Below are 17,621 nucleotides of genomic sequence, written 5' to 3' on the forward strand. Positions count from 1 at the left end.
ACGTACTCTTGAAGATGAGGACGCTTGCAGGATATTCAACTAAATAGTCAATTGAAAGGCAACTATCCCTCCTTTTCACCACTCCCTATTTTTCCACTATGCTTTGCCCGGAATTAGTAAAGAGGGAGAAATAGCCAGGCTCTTAAAATCTCTCTCAGCAAAACTAAGAAACTTTCACAACCTCGGAGTTCTAAATAGTCATAAGGATCTGGCTGTTCCCAAACAACTGATCCTGCCGACCAACTAATTATTACCCCTCAAAATAGGCAAGTCTAAGGGTATGAAATTGAACGATAAAGCCCTAGAGACCTATGAGAGATGACATGTGACTTTGAGCTTGGCTCTATCTACTTTAAGCCATCTGCATCCAGTTACAGCCAGTAGCAGCACAAGGTCCACAGTGGCTGTACTGGAGCACCCTGAAAACTATTCACATCTGAAACCCTGCACCTTCCACACAGGTCACAATATAAACATGCAGTTTCCCAACTATATTTAGCACAGGGGAAGCATCTTTTCTGAGCTCCCGGGACGTATCTTAGGGGACCTACCAGAGGTAAGATGTGTCACACAGTTGTTACAATACAATACATGCTCAGAACAACACCTCCTGCTGCTGCACCATGAATCACTCATTGAACACCAACCGTGCAATCATGGTGCAATCTGACTATTAGCTCAACTCCAGAACCACCTAACCATCCAAAGTTGTTTTGGGAAGTGGTCCATCACTCCATCCACTACTCACTCCACCTTGAACTTGGGAAATGGACAGTTTGTGTCACTTACTATTCTGAGATGCCTGTGCTCTACCAGTAGAAGTAGCCAGTCAAAAGGCACCAAGCTTCACCCATGGACAGATCTAGGAAAAGACAAAACTAGGAAGTGGGCTACTTTTTCACAAGCTGGTAGAGTCAAGATTTTCCCCAAAGCATCAATACTTGTCTCTATCCCATGGGGGAAATGATACACCCTTGAGAAGTACAAAAATCTATGTGTGACCTTTTCTCTGGCTGCCATAAATAGGTAAGAGTTGTGGCCAAAACAGTGTCTCACTCTCCTCCTCACCCTGGTCAGCCAACTGGTCACCCAACAGCAGGCTGTGGGCCAGGCTTCATAGGCACATGCACAGAGTGCCAGAACTAAGTAACTCAAAGCAAATTCAGAAGTAAGAAACATAAACAACGCACCCAATGTTTTGGTCCACTTGAGTGTAAAAAACACGCTGGGGATGGATTTTATATTTTGTTCCAAAGACTGAGCAAGTTTGAGCTAGGGAGCAGGCCATTTTGCATCAATATTTGCTCTTACTGGTCAATACAAAGTTATAGTTTCACTGAAAATAAGTGCAAAATGGTATTTGCACCAACTGAAAATTACATTTTGCACTGGTCAGCTCAGAAATGGCCAGTCAGACACTAGATTAGAATTGCTTAATTGCAACTGTACAATTGCTCCGTCACCAATAGTGTGTACTATCCAGACCCTGATGCACAGGCTGGGAGCCAAACATCAATGCTAAATCTAATCACTCCGTGTTTTGGTAGAACATCTCTATTCTGTAGTGACAAAGCTCTCAGACCATACACATATAAAAATGGGCCCAAGGTCCTCTAGACATGTGAGAAATTCTGTAGTTTAATTTGGCCAGCCCCTCTAGACCTATCAGAAACGCTGTAGTTTAATTTGTAGCACCTATGTAATCTTGTTTCAGGATAATGCACCGTGGCACAAACTTGTCAAGTTTTCCGTTGCTCTCCAACACACGACAGATTATAAACACGCTGCTTAAGAGAATGTGTAACCCCAATAACAATATATGTCGGATGCCATGTCTACTGGTGTAACATGCCTCTTTAGCTGCCAAAGTACTCCAGTCATCTTTTCGCTTTGGTATTCACTACATTGGTCAATGCAAAATTACCACTTTTTAACCTTTTGTTAAACTACTTGGAGAATTGTTAACTTTCCCCAAACTATTCTAGGACTAGAGTTAGAACAGCAAGTAGGCCTCATGGACAATTTTGGGGAAAGCTGCACTAGCTGCACATACTTTAGGACTGGGGTGAAAATAGTAATTTGACCTCTCAGTATTTCACAAGGGCGCAGGTCTAATTAGGTATTTTAGTGAATTACACAGGTTATTACCGGCACTACGCGGCAGCACACCTCGGAGAAAGAACTCTGCAAGTATTTTATTTTCATTTTTGAAGCTGCATGTTGCCTGTCTCTGCCTAATGTTGGAATATTCAGAATCTTCACTCTTACTGTCAGCAGCAGGCCTCCCTTCATAGGACAGAAACAGTACGTGAATAGATCTGTATGTCCCGGCGGATGTATTTTACTACACCAAAAGATCACCACATCCACATCCTCTGCTTCCTTAAGATAAGTTCTAACCGTATCCTAAAATCTCCGTCCTTCAGCTACTTCAGACTTTTTAAATTAAGGTAAAACTTGTTCATTAATTTATGATTTCTGTGACTTAATTAGCCTTATCCTCACTATCATTTTAACCCAAAAAATGACTTAATTCAACTTAAATCACATTTACTAACTCTCCTTCTCATATCCTAAAAACGAATCGTAACCCTTAATTCTGATATAAAAAACAGTCTAAAAAAGGCCAGCATGTTGCCAAAGTAGCTTTGTAGCAATTCTAAAAAATGTCTACGAGGTGTAGGGCTATCTTCTTGGAAAAGCAAGACTCAACAGCTTATCATGTCCTATCGTATTTAATTGCAATGTTGAGCGCCATAAATGGAAATGAATTCTGAAAACTAGGGCTTCCCTCTTGAGTCATGCAAAGCTAAACAATCGAATGCTATAAGTTTGATCTGAAGACATTATGGGCCTGATTCTAACTTTGGAGGACGGTGTTAAACCGTCCCAAAAGTGGCGGATATACCACCTACCGTATTACGAGTTCCATAGGATATAATGGACTCGTAATACGGTCGGTGGTATATCCGCCACTTTTGGGACGGTTTAACACCGTCCTCCAAAGTTAGAATCAGGCCCTATGTCATCACAAATATCAGGGCTTGATAGCCTAGCAGACCATAAAGTACTCAGCACAAAGCTCCAGGATATTTGCAAATTAAGTCTGTCCAATTAAGGATCAAAACTGCAGTTAGGCAGTGGAAGCAAATTTTCTTTCTCAATTTCTCGGTTTTATTTCGAGTCTAAACTCTCAATCCAAACTTTATCAATGTTCTTATTGTTGTTGGCTTGCAAGTGTATATTTTAGGAGTAATATTTGTTGTGTTTTATAAAGTTCACCACAGCAGAAGCATGTGCAAATATAACGGATTGCCATGTATTATTTTGTTTTAAAGTTTGAATTTGGAGGCGAATTCAAAGTATTTTTTAAATGGATAGTATACCGGGAAGGGGATAGGATATACATTTGACAGAACACACAAAATCAAGAGGCTCGGAGTGAAACCTCAAAGCTATGAGTACCCGATAAGGAGAAGATGGGAGATGGGAAGGGTTTGATTCAAATAGCAATTCATTGCTAATTGAAATAAGGCATGTATCTATGCCGAATATTGGTGATTATTTGTGTATTGTTTTCTTTCCCTCGATGTATTAAAGTAAACAAAATGCCAATATAAACAATCTTTTAAAAAGATATATTTTTTATTTTGTTATAGATAATGAATAACTCAATCAATCAACACTGATCATATTTGCAACAGTGGGAGTAATATCGAAAACAACCACCAAAACCAATATCTCCATGTTTGAAATCAATGTTTTTTAATAGACTTTAAATCTGAAGATGACATTAAGGCCAGCAAGCTATCGAAAAGTACTGAATGGAAATACCTGTTGTTAGTGTTATAAGTTGTAACTACTCAGAGCGAAACAAAATTACTAATGCAACTATACAACTGCTGCTAACCCTTTATTAAAGACGTCAGTGGACACACATGATCTCTTATCTACAAGATAAACAGTTCACACAATACATATCCAAGGAACTGGCTCAAAAAGTCGATGTGGTCATCCATAGTAATAATGATAAAGAAGCACAGCCCTAAAGAAACTATAGCCCATACTACATAACGGAGTGCAACTGATGCGAGACTAGTGTCTGGGGCCATCTTGTGATAGTTTCCATGACTGCACAAATACAAAGGGATTTTTGCGCTTTCTCTAGTATGAAAAGCACCAGCGTACTTGTGTCAGACATCAGCTGGACATCCAAAAGCAAGGAGCTGCACCCAAGTGCATAATGTGCACGGACAGCCACATATCTTGACATGGTGACCCGTGTGCAGTAAGAAGGCTGAGGAGTTCAGACTTGTTTTTGAGGTGATAAGTATGTGTAATGGTGTCCAACCCAGAATGCCATCTTCATCTAGGTTTGATGTGAAGACAGCACATAACCAAGAGATCAAGAAGGTCTCAAGAAAGCCATACTCAAGCTTGCAGCTGCAAAGCGCTCATGTGCCAAAGATTAGTCTCTCTTCAGGACATAACTGAGCATGTTCAATTCCCAGAACACAATAAAAAAGGTTACCAGCATTCATTCATTGCTTTGCAACTGTTGTTCCAGAAATGTTCCTGTAGATCTCCAGATGATGCCTGCACTTACTGGATCCCAACTTTTCCTGAAGCCCAGCAGTTCTTTTGGGTTGCTCATCCCGTCCTTGATCTTCCTTATTTTCTTTTACCTTTGGCAGTCCTCTTTGCTCCTTGCATCAACCAACGTCTAGCATTCTGTTTTCAATCTGCCTCCTGTTTTGACGTTATGATTAATTTGGTTGCTTGGCTTTGAATTGGTCCTACTCTGCAATACGTCTGCTGTAGCCAAGTTTTCTTGTACTATTACCAAGGTTCTTGGTTTATCCAATGAATGTTCCTTTGCCACCATCTCTGACTTTCATTAAAGATGATAACTTAACCTCACTCTTTGCTACAGTCATCCTGAGACTCTGTGCTACTTTTTCTTTCTCACCAGAAGGTCTTCTTGTGTCTTGGATGGAGGGGTGCCGGTCTCTCATACTTCCAAGCCTGACATTTTAGTGCAGCAGGGCTTTTCTGGTAAGGGACGGGTCATATGAAATATCGAGGAACCTTTTATTTTTATGGTTCCTTCAACTAATGCCAGCCAGAGTATGTTCCACTCTTAACACTTAAGCAGCAGCTGTGCCACTGCACAACTGTACACCTGCCTCTGCCTTTGTGGGTGAACATAATAGGGAGACCTCACGTTTCTCATTAGAGTGTTGCCCCCAAACACTGCTTCATAGTAGCGGTTCTGACTCGCTGGTGATTGTGGCATTGGGTATAATTGGATTCTCTATTTTGATATAAGAGGCTATTCTGCTTCAACATTGCTGTTATATGGAGCATGATGTGATCGACCCCAGGAGGAGTCATCCATATTCAATATAAAGTTGCGTCATTATTCACGAATTACAAATGTATTTAAGGCAATGATAAAGCCCTGTGCCAATGGAGGTAAAGGAAATGTCTTTATTTATTTATTTATTTCATTTTTTTAAAGTCTTACTTGCAATGAGAGTGGATAGCAAGAGGAAAGGTGGGCAGATGTAACACCGAGGATAGGCAGCAGACAGAATGGTCTGCAGTAGAGTGGAGAGATTCTGATTTCCTATGTCTGAAAGACTCAGTTCATCAGTACCTTTTCTGGATTAGAGGTGGTTTGAGGTGATCCAACAATGGAACAGGCAGCGAGATCCGTAGCTTGGATCCCAGCAGAGAGGAAGCTTGTCTCCTTTGGTGAATTACTCTACTTTGAGTATTTCTGTCTTATCAGAGGGCATGTTCTGTTTGATCTGTACAGTTTAAAATTGTACATTACAGAGATATGTCTGCTCGCCAAGTCAGCAGTGGCCCGGTCCTCTACTGCCCTGGTGGAGGAACATTGAGCATGTTTGACATCCCTTCAGGAGATGCGTTTTAGGCAGAGTTGTTCGCCGAGTGGGCGCTGTCTTTTTCGCCAAATTTTTATGTGTATCTGTAACAACCTCTCAGGACAAGGTTTTGCTTTAGGAAAACAGGAAAGCCATGGCAATCATGCACAGTTAGTTTTCACCCTGCATGTCATGGCCATTCATTGATCCCCTGCCTGGGACCGTCATGCTGACCATGGTGATACAGGAGCCAAAATCCAGTTACGCCTTTGATGGATGGACGGCCAGGGTCAAGGAGTTTTCATAGGCGGAATCAGCTGAGGCTCTACTGTCGAAACCTTTGTGGTTCCCACTAACCTCCGAACTGAAAACAGCCTCCTAGGACGTTTGGGATACCTACACGTGGGGCTTTGTGAATGGTAAACACTCCCTACATTGATAATCAATGCTTTAAATGAGAACTACTGACAACATGTAGCCAATAAAGAGCAGTTAGGTCACATAACATGATGTCTGCGCACCATTTGAATCAAGAATCTAGCAGCTGCATTGTGATTTTGTTGTAATCATGAAAGAGGGATAATCTGAAGGCCTATGAGAGACTATCACTCCAAGCGTGGGTAAGCAATATCTGTAAACAACATAAGAGTTGCTATACAACCTTTGTCAGCCATCAGGAACTGACTCCCCAGCAGGAACATGCTGCTGGAAATCCAGCCCACTCCCACCAAATCCTGTCCAGTTGGCAAAAAATGTATACCGTGCCAGGAACCAAGATGTGTGTTTTTTAAGTTTACTATGAGCAGTTTTTGAGATTTATATTTTAGGAATTTGCGCCAGGTGCTTTGCTTCAGGGGCTGACCAGAGGCAATGGGGGACGCAGATTGCAGCGAGATTGTAGATGCCGCAAAGCGATTTGTCACCCTTTCATCAAAGCTGCACTGGACTAAAAAAATAAACTGGATGGAGCTGTATATACAGAGCGGAGCCCCACTCACTGATCAAACCAACCAAGGAGCGGCTCCAAATGTTACCTCTTGACACCACCACGCAGGTTATTTCAAAGGCCAGGGCTAGAGGTTTAAGGAGTACTTGACCCTTTCAACAAACTTTCTTTTTCACAATCTGTGCAGTTACAAAAATAGAAAAATCCTAAGAACTGAGCGCATTTAAGTAGCAAAGAAACAGATGGACGAGTACCTCTCCACCCTGCTTTGGAAATGCTTATGTCTGCCGAGGCCGTTCATCAGCTAATAGTTTCCAAAATGATTTGCCCAGCCAGTTCCCTAGTTATTCCAGTTTTATAAAGGCACACTACATCTTTTCCGTCGAAAATGCATTACACTGGATTAGGAACAAGGAGAAAACTGTACCCCAAGTTCTTTCCATTTCCATCCTTTACAAAGCCACAACAGGTGATGATTTCAGTCTGACACATTTACTCTCTTCCCTGTTTGACCCCACTCACTGCATCTTTTTGGTGGACGTGTGATTTCGATGCATTGAAAGACCACTCTAATCACTACGGACAGAGATGTTCTAAGGAATGTGCAAAGTGGGTAATTGCCCAGGCCCCCCAACTTCCAAGGGCCCCCTGGGAAAGTTAATTTTCTCTATGTTTCACATGTGTCTATTCACATGTGTCTATTTCTCCAGCTCAACTTTTAATGTTATTATTCAGCACTTTTTGGAACCATAGGGCTTGAATTAGCAGAAAATAAGTAATAAAATGTCCCGTAAAATCATTACGATGACATTGACTGTGATTGAATGCTGTGACCTGAGGAGAGCTGAAGGACCTATTTTTGAACCTGCACAGGTGGATATGCGTATACACACTCGCAGCCCCCCCCCCCCACACACACCACACTTTAATTTTAACAAGCCAGTTTAGTATATTAGTTCGCCGGTTCACTAGGATGCCCAACATTCTGAACAAAAACATGAAACCATTTCCTAAAACTAAACTCTAGTGCTCTTCCTTGCCCTCCACCACGTCCCTGTGTCTTACATGTCCGAAGGGATCCAGGTGGTTGTTGGTCAGTTTCAGCTTCTGAAAGGAGACAAGCTGCCGCATCCAGTGGGCGCCTGTTGCAGGTGAGTCTGGATGGACGTAGAGCCTTCCGGGCATCGCAGGCTCCGCCTTCCCCGCAACCATCCTGCAAAACAAAGGAACTTGGTATCTTTATATTTTAAAAAGTGGCAAGCAATTGAATCGTCTCTTGGTGCTCAAGTAACAGGTGTTATTATTAGTCAAGCCAAGGGTACTTCTTTTACTAACCTCTTCAAGATGAAAGGCTGAGTTGGAACAGCAGTTGGGACCAATGCAAACAAATCTCTCTAGCAGTCACTCACCCTGCAAAATTATCTTACTGGCCAGTTCATAATTTAAATCTGGTCTGTCACAAGGATCTCTGACAGTACGAACTGTGGTGGCTTCTCTGAGACTTAAACTGAGACTTAAATTAACTTTCAACAAATTAATTTTATAAACAATTTTGTATATCCTGACTTTTGCAGTTAAAATGTCCAAAAGAAAACAGAGAAATTTCAACAGGAATTGCCTGCTGATCGAATATTAGAAATCATCTAGAATAGCTAGAAACATTCTCTCAATTATATTAATCAGTGATAATTATAGGTATGTATCAGGCCCCCAAGATATTTTTCCACCCCTCTGCAACCTCTCACTATTCAACTTAGTTTGCACCAAGGACGCCATGCAGTTCACTCAGATACAACATTGAATTGCTTTCAGTTCCAGTGCAGAATATTTTGGGTGTTGTGCTTTTAATGTTATGTACTAACTCAGATCTTACATTGTGATTTTGTTTCCTCTGAGTTTCAATAGACTTTTTATGTTTTCCAAGTTTCAAATGTCAAAATAATATCCCAATCAAGGTGGCATCGCCAAGATGGCGGCGATGGCAGACGTGTTCACCGGCCTCGACTATCCTGAACCAGGCGCCAGTGAACGGCATGACTCTGGTTCTGGAGCTGAGGTGAGAAAGGCCGGGGTCGGAGAAGGCAGTCTGGGGGCTGTCTACGGCAGGAACTACCGAGGAGAGAAGATCGGAGCCTGCGGGACGACACAGCTGGACGGAGCTGCTGTCGTGAATCAGCAGGCCCTGGGCGGGAAAGAGCCCTTGCTCGCGGCTTCCTGTCACCCCCATAGAGGAAGTGAAGCGGCGCGCAAGTGGCGGGGAGTGAGCGTCCCTGCCTGAGCCCCAGTGTCGTTGGAGGTGCTGCCGGGGACCGGAGGAAACCGCGGTGGGGCCTCCAGCACGAGGATAGTTGTGAGCGAGAGGCCAGGGCCTAGGCGGAGATGCGGCCTGCCGGACCTAGACAAGAGAGGCCACGGGCCCCAGAGGGCAAAGAGCCGCTGAACGTGGCGTCCTGTTGGAGCCGCCTGCCCTCCCCAGAAGTTTAAGATGGTAAGCAGATGGACAGCGAAGAGGATCGGCTGGGGGACGGGGTGGTGCGGCCCGGGCGGGGGGAGAAATTGCTGGAGGGGGGCATTCAGCCCACATGCCCCCGATTTTTGGATCAATTTGCCCCCCCCGGACACAGTTGTGGGGGCTGAGCAGCCCTGGACTGCGGGAGGCCCATCACGTCGGGGGGGGGGGGGAGGGGGGGGGGGGGTGGAGGCCAGGGTTGATGATGAGGGAGGCCTGGCCCCCACTTCCCTGAATGCCATCACAGGAGAACCGTCTGCAGGCGCTACCTCACAAGGCGAGCAGGGTAGAAGGAGACAGGACACCCTGCTGTGGAGGCCCCCTCCTCGGATACTGCACCTAAATATACCCACTGTCCCCCGCCTGCCTGGGGGTAGGTTCACTGTGGAGGCTGGAGTGACAAGTTGGGACCCACCTGTGGGGACCCAGTCATTGTGGGGTGTACCTTCAGACAGGCAGGCGCTGGGGTGCTAGACACAGGGCGCTGAGGGGGCATAGGCTCTAACTGATTCAGGAGTGTGGCCCAGATCGAGAGAAGAACTGGATCTTGGTTGACCTGACGGGCCCTACCAGGAGAGAGATCCCCAGGTAGAGGCGGGGGAACCGCAAGGAGTGGCCCTCAGTGACAATGCAAGCAGGGAGAGAGAGGTGGTTGGAACATAGCCCTGCTACAGTGAAGGCCGGTCCACATTAAATACCTCATCATGGGGAAGACCAGCAGAAAGAGAGAAACTGGCGAGGTCCAGGAGGTGCTGATGATGGGACTGGGCACACTGGAATAACAAGACATACCCCCAACTTTGGCAGGAGGCCCTACCCCGGAAGATATACTCCAAGCAATAACGGCCTCTCGCAAAGCCCTAGAAAGAAAAATTGACTCCAGGGGGGCTGAGTTTGGGCTACTGAAAGACGATCATCGCCGGTTAGCTGAGAGAGTGACAACGGTGGAGAAAGAAGTAGCGGACATACCAGCCGCACTGACAAGTGCACAAGCACAACCAACGGAACTGGAAAATAAGGTCAGGATCTTAGAACAGAAAGTTGATGATGCGAAGAAAGGTCCAAGCGCAATAATATACGGATTCTGGAAATACCCGAAAATGAGAGGGCCATGACATGATCGCCTTCCTTGAACAGTGGATCAAAGATGCGATAGCATCTTCTGGGATGTTGACTTTTTTCGCGCTGCAAAGAGCGCACAAAGTCCCATCGCGGCCCCCTTTGCCGGGGGCCCCACCTAGAGTGATAATAACATGCCTCCTGCATTACAAGGACAGGGACACGATTCTGGCACAAGCTCGAGAAAAAGGTGACATCATGATTAACAATAACAGGGTAATGCTATTCCCAGACTACTCGAGGGAAGTCCAAAACTACTGAAACACTTTCTTAGCTGCGTAGCATGAACTGAGACAAACAGGAATCTCGTACACAATGATCTACCTGGCCCGGCTAAGGGTAGAGTCGAAGGATCTTGCCCTTTTCTTCAACTCCCCACAGGAAGTGTGGCCTTAGATTGAAACACAGTCACTGCAGGACTCACAAGGTGCGCAGACCTGGCGGATGACACGCCGAAATGCACCAAGCGGCAGAAGGGAGCTACGAGGGCATCTCCCACCACAGGTGAGGAGGCTCAACGGGCCCAACATTGGGCACTGGCAGACGTAGTGGCGTTTGGGAGGCACGCTCACTCCATCGCTACCACTAGTGGAACTCAGTCAATGGACGGGGGGACCACGGTGGGGGCCCAGAGCCCTGGAACATATCCGTCCGTCTCAACCAACCTATCAGACTCTGAGCAGGATCTTCCCGTGGTCACCCTCAGAACAGCAGATGATTTAATCTGAATCCAATGGCTGCCATGGTCAACGGGTGGGTCTCTGGGGGTGCCTTCTTGGAGTGGGCTACCCCACTGTTACAGCTTGAAGTCCCCCCTGGGGCTGGAGGCATGAGAACAGCCCAAACTGCAATGTGGTCAATACGCAGCGGACTTTGCAGCGAATACCGGGGCCACCTCCCAAATCAATATGCAGTGCCAGGGCTTCCCATAATTGCATTTCAATGGATGGCAGAAGGGGCCACACTGGCATGCCACACTCACCCACACTTCATCAAGAGAGTTGTAGGATACCACAAATTTGGTGTCTATGGACACAGTTTGGAGAGAAATGACTTTGCCAGTCCAGGGGACGGGGAGTTGGGGAGTTAAGTTGTTGTCTGTTCAGCATGCCACAGCACAGGGGACATATATACACTACATGCAAGCCTATGGGCCTGGTAGTCCGTAGGGCGACCTGTAGAAGGGACTGGAGTACCACCAAAAGATAGTATCACACAAAATGCTAGAACACAATTGTTATAATATAATTTCCTGAAATGTGAGGGGGTATCCATACACTTACTAAACGGTATAAAGTATTTTCATATCTGTCGTGTAGGAGAGCACATCTTGTGTTACTCCAGGAAACGCACCTGCTGCAAAAGGAAGGGCAAACCCTGCAGAGGAGGTGTAGGGGACAGCTATACTATACAACATATTCAGCATTTGCAAGAGGAGTTCTAATGTGGGCCAAACCTGGGGTCCTGTTTCAGTGTAGGGATCACAGAGTGGACCCACAGGGGCGCTTTGTGGTGCTCCGGGGACGCCTGGATGGGAGGGACATCACTAGTTATGCCCGAACGTCTATCAGGCAGGTTTCCTTAACGAATTGTCCCGGCAATTGGCCTCCTATATCACTGGGGAGGTACTGACTGGAGGTGACTTCAACTGTGTAAGCGACCCCGACAAAGACAGGTCACACCCTCCTCTAGATGGGACAGTGATTCATAAACTGGCTCACACACTTCAGGACTGGGAGAGCAACTTGGCCTTGATTGACACCTGGCGGGTGCTCAACCCCTTTGGCCGGGAGTATTCATATTCCTCCAAAGTTTACAATTTGCATGTGTGGTTAGATAAATTCCTTGGTTCCCTGCCACTTCATCAGAAGATTTGTGGTGTAGAAATACCTGACTAGAACCATATCCGATCACAACCCTGTCCTACTGTACTTATGCTCGGGCACAGACCCTGTGCCCATACCCACATGGAAGCTCCGACCAGAGGCGCTCTTGGATCCTCCCTTTAGGGGGCATATAGGAACATGTATTGCATAGTATTATGCAGAGAACGCAGAAACGACAGATTCCAGAGGGATATAATGGGCCGCCTTTAAAACGGTCCTTAGGAGTCGATGTATCGCAGAGGCTGTGGGGATATGACATACCCTGCTGTGGGAAACTCAGGCCGCAGAAGTGAAATTGAAGCAAGCGGAGGTCGAACTGGTGGAGGGGACAGGAACTAAGGAAGCAGTAATACAGACAAGGCTGGGAAATTGTTGGCATGTCTGGCTTCACCAAGTGTACAAGGGTCCCCGAAAGTAGATGTCCAAGTAACACCGGGACACACTGTCACAACGCAGGCTGGAATTAATGAGACCTTCCACACATATTATGTGGGATTACACAAAAGTAAATCGCATGTCACCTCTGCGGAAATTAAAAAACTCCTGCAGCCTCTGGTCTTCCCTAGACTAGGGCTGGAGGAGGCAGATTCTTTGGGAGAGAAATAACACTCCCAGAAGTACAGGCAGCCATACAGCATTTATCAAGAGGGAAAACACCAGGGTCTGATGGGATCCCGGTGGAGTTCTATGCAACCTTCATGGAGCAAATGGCGCCTAAGTTGGTAGCTGTATATAATGAGGCAAGACAACTGCAGACTCTTCCACCCATGACCAGAGAGGCATTAATGGTCCCCCTGTTAAAACCCGGGAAACCATCGCAGGATATGAAGGCTTACCACCCTCTGTCCATTCTCAACACAGACTATAACATTTTTAGTAGAATCTTAGCCTCCCGGCTGCTATCCCATATGCCACAATTGATACACAGAGACCAAACGAGCTTTATTCCACATCGTAACACAGCCCAAAACATCAGTCGGTTATTACTAATATTGGAGAAAGCCCCGGCCATAGCACCACAGGCAGCAGTCTTATCCATTGACATTGAAAAATCTTTTGACAGCTTAGAATGGAACTTCTTGGGGGAGGTGCTACTAAGGTTTGGGCTGGGCAGTGGATTCTTACGCTGGGTCAAACTCTTATACGCGGAAATACACACAAGAGTTAAACCGGGTGCATTCATATCACTGAGTTTTATAATAGAGCGCGGCACGCAGCAGGGCTGCCTGCTGTCACTGCTATTGTTCGCCCTGGCGGTGGAACCCTTTGCAATCTGTGCTTGCTTAGGGAATGATTACAGGGGCCTGACTATAGAAGCGGAGCACCAGCAGATCGCGTTGTACGAAGATTACATTCTAATATTTTTACGGGATCCGGAGAGAGACCTGACAGGGGTGCAATTATTACTATGCTCATATGGAGAGATGTCCTGTCTGCGGGTAAACTCAGAGATGACGTGCATATACCCCTGGGAACCACACCAAATCATATATCTAGGACTAAGAATATACCATGACCATGCCGATATTGCAGGGTAACATTGGCAGAGCAATGGGTTTCCTAAAACAGACCACAGACATTTTGAAAACGCTGCTGCTATCCATCCTGGGATGAGTGGCCCTGCTAAAGATGGTGCTGCTGCCACGGTTGCTTTATTACTTTAGTGCATTACCAGTTAAAATCCCACGGGCCATGTTTAAGGAATTGGACAGGTTGACCTTATCCTTCTTATGGGGTACAGGGCGCAAGAGAGTTGCGCTAACCACTTTGCAACATCCCACTTGTGATGGGGGATTAGCAGCACCAAACTCTGAGGACTACTACTTGGCAGCGCAGCTGCAATATTTCATGCAGTGGCAGTGGAGCCAACAGAGCCCGCCGAGCGAAAGATGGTTGGGCACACCCTCAGGGACCGGACTCGCCCGACTCCTCCCAGGGTTCCCCGATCAGGGACAGTTGGAGACGAAGGAGCAAATGGTGATGGCCTACTGCTGGAACAGATGTCTCCAAAAAACAAGTACTAAACGCCCTTACTCGGTGGAACTTCCACTTGATTCCTTGGCTACGTTAGTCCACAATGCTCACAGGACGGGAGCCCAGCAGCTTCAGGAGGCGGGGGTGCGCCGGGTGGGGGACCTTTATAGAGACAGGACGCTACTTGGGTTTTACGAATTGCAGACGGAGTGGGACCTTAGTCCGCAGCTCTTTCTAGTACATGGGGCCATTCTGTCCGCAATCAGGCTAAACAGGGGGTCAGGGGGTGTCGAACCTTCTTTGCATCTGGGCTGCACATACATAGCGACAGCATCGGGCACACGGAGAGCAGTCACTTGCCTCTATCGCAGGATACACTTTCACCAAATACCGCCCCTAAGACGAATACGACAGAAATGGGAAGTGGATATGGATGGCCCCTTTACCGTTGCAAGTTGGGAACCTTAATGGAAAGGGTACCCAAAATCTCATGAAACGCCAGGTTCAAGTGACTACACTTCTACGTATTTCTCAGGGTGTACCTCACTCCACACAGGTTGAATAAGATGTTTAGATTATCAGAGGTTGCATGCCCCAGATGTGGAGAAGAAGGGGCTAGATTTTGGCATATGTTCTGGAATTGCCCACAGCTAGCTAGATACTGGTATGAAGTCCTAGATACCCTCTCTACATTAGTCAAAAAAGAGATCCCTCGGCGTCCCGCTAACTGTCTGCTGAGCAACTTGCCACATACGGCCAAGTCCAGGGTCACGAGCAGCTTCCTAGATTTGGGGTATATTCTAGCCGAGCGGGAGATCACACGTAACTGGAAAACCATGCAGGGCCCACGAGCACTGGTTTGGCTTAAAGCACTACTGCAGTGGGCAGATTACAAAGGAACAGTGTTTTTTTTTTTTTTTTTAATATATTTTTATTGCTTATCAGCCAAGTGGCAACATTTAACTGAGATACATGATGTTACAATATGTTCCAATATACATTATATTTGTGAGTTTACGGGTACACATTTTGCGAGTCCAGTGCAAGTGCACTGTTGCCTGATTCGGGCCTAGAGGCCATGCTTCCAAACATGAAGTACATTCTACGTGTGCAAAGGTTATTCAGAAAACTAAAGATATAGAGAAAAAGGGTTAGATAGGAGTTAAGGCGGCAGCGAAGGACCCAGTCCGAGGGGGGGGGGGACCGGCGAGAGGAGCGGTCGACCCCGGAGAGAGGGCGAGAGCCAATCACCAGCGAGGCCACATCTGCCATCCATGAGCCGCGCACAACAGTTGCGCGTACATCCCTTCGATTACGTCGCCTCAGCGCTCAATCTTGTTGTCCCCGGCCCACAGGGGGCCAGCCAGCCATTCGCCATGTGTTGCCGGGCATGGGCAGCTGACCGCAATAAGAGGAATCAGCAAGTTTCAAGTTCACCCGCCCCCCATGTCCTCTAGCGCACCACGGGGCTCCCACGTAGCACCCAGGGGCATACACCAAGAGCACCTTAGTTTATATTAGTACAAAAAAAATTTTTTTTTTTTTTTTTTTTTTTTTACCTTTTCCTCTTCCCTCCCATGTGCCCCTCTATCAAGCGATATGATTCTGTTTTATTATGGTCCTTAATGTGTCAATTATCTCATTCTCGTCTGTTTAGGGAGGGCGTTCATAGTTTTTGTTTTCTATGGCTAACAAAAATGATTGCCATACCTCTAGGCCTTTAACTAGTATACCCTTTTCCAGTAAATTCTGTAATGTCTGTATTTCTGCTTTGGTCCATCGTGTTACCTCTTCACGATACTGGGTAACACCTGGGGCGCCAGGGGCCTTCCATTTCATGGCAATGAGGCGTCTGTACAGCACCAACGCCAAGGCAATGCATTTATATTTGCTCTTGCGTTTCTTGGGGCGGGGAGTTATACCCAACAGGCATACCTCAGGAGTGGGAGTTAGTGAGGTATTTGTCCACTCAGCTAGCAACGTTATTATCTCTATCCATGTATTCCAAATCGGGAGGCATTCCCATGTCATGTGATAGAAATTCCCCATATTAAATCCGTTAATAAACTATTCAATAGTCTAAAGAATGAGCTCGGGAGTACCAAAGGCAATGACATGAAATAATAAAGTAGGCGAGGCAGCACTATCATCTTTGCTATAGCCACTCTACCCATAGGGGAGAGTGGGAGTGAGCACCAAAAGGGTAGGGAGCCCCTTGTTGATCTGATCACGTGGCCAAGGTTGCCGTCTCTGAGATCCTGACTGTCGTGGTATATATTTACACCAAGATATTTAAATGTTGTGTGGCACCATTTCAAGCCGCCTAGACCCGCTGGTGTTCTAGTCGCCTCGGGGACTGGGCGCATCGGAAAAATGCAGGATTTCGTCCAGTTTACTGTTAACCCGGCCACTGAGCTAAATTCCTCTAGGAGATCTAACAATCCCGGTAGGGCTACAGTATGATCCCATAGGAAGATCAGCGCATCATCCGCATATAAGGATACTATCTGATGTGTCTGGCCATCCATGACACCCCATGCGGGGGCCATCATGCGAAGGCGGGCGGCCAAAGGTTCAATCGCTAATGCGAATAACAATGGAGACAGCGGACATCCCTGTCTAGTGCCTCTACCAATGCTAAATTTCTCGGATATCGTATCACCTGTCTTAACCCTAGCCTTGGGGTCAGTATATAATGTTCTCACCCATCTGATATATGTTTGCCCGAAGCCCATCCGTTTGAGTGTCTCCATTAAAAAAGGCCAGCCCAGCGTGTCAAACGCCTTTTCTATGTCCAGTGAGACTACAACCTGCAACTCATCTTCCACCGGGGGATTTCTCATTAGGCGTATTAAATTCCTGATGTTGCTATATGTGTTGCGACCGGGTATGAAACCTGCTTGGTCTTGATGTACTAACTCTGCCATGCATGGGAGCAAGCGATTGGCCAGTATTTTGCCGAGTAATTTGCAGTCTGTGTTCAGTAATGATAGTGGTCTGTATGACCGGACATCCAAAGGGTCGCGGCCTGCCTTCGGTAACACTGCTATCAATGCTTCACGACATGTATCAGGAAGTAGGCCTAGTTGAAGAGCTTCCTTTAGCATTGCCAGATATGGTGCTAAGATCTGCGGTTGAAACGTGCTATAGTATTCTATGGGTATACCATCACTGCCCGGTGCTTTGCCGTTAGCCAGTTGTAGCAGTGCTCGTTGGATTTCAGCTATCTGTATTGGGCTGTCTAGTTCTGTAATTTGAGTATCTGTCAGATGGGTCAGGGTGACACCATTGAAGAA

General features: G+C 46.3%; 1 protein-coding gene across 5 annotated transcripts in view; it reads right to left on the minus strand.

The window, feature by feature from the left end:
- The window catches only part of TBX4 (T-box transcription factor 4), a 373,100-nt gene that overhangs the window by 55,873 nt on the left and 299,606 nt on the right, over positions 1 to 17,621 (minus strand). For all 5 annotated transcript variants that reach the window (XM_069226451.1, XM_069226447.1, XM_069226450.1 and 2 more), the window contains one exon: positions 7,903 to 8,050. In XM_069226451.1, coding sequence (XP_069082552.1) covers positions 7,903 to 8,050 — 148 coding nt within the window. The remainder of the gene's footprint in view (positions 1 to 7,902; positions 8,051 to 17,621) is intronic.

The sequence above is a fragment of the Pleurodeles waltl genome, chromosome 3_1 (assembly GCF_031143425.1).
Source record: "Pleurodeles waltl isolate 20211129_DDA chromosome 3_1, aPleWal1.hap1.20221129, whole genome shotgun sequence".
Taxonomy (NCBI): domain Eukaryota; kingdom Metazoa; phylum Chordata; class Amphibia; order Caudata; family Salamandridae; genus Pleurodeles; species Pleurodeles waltl.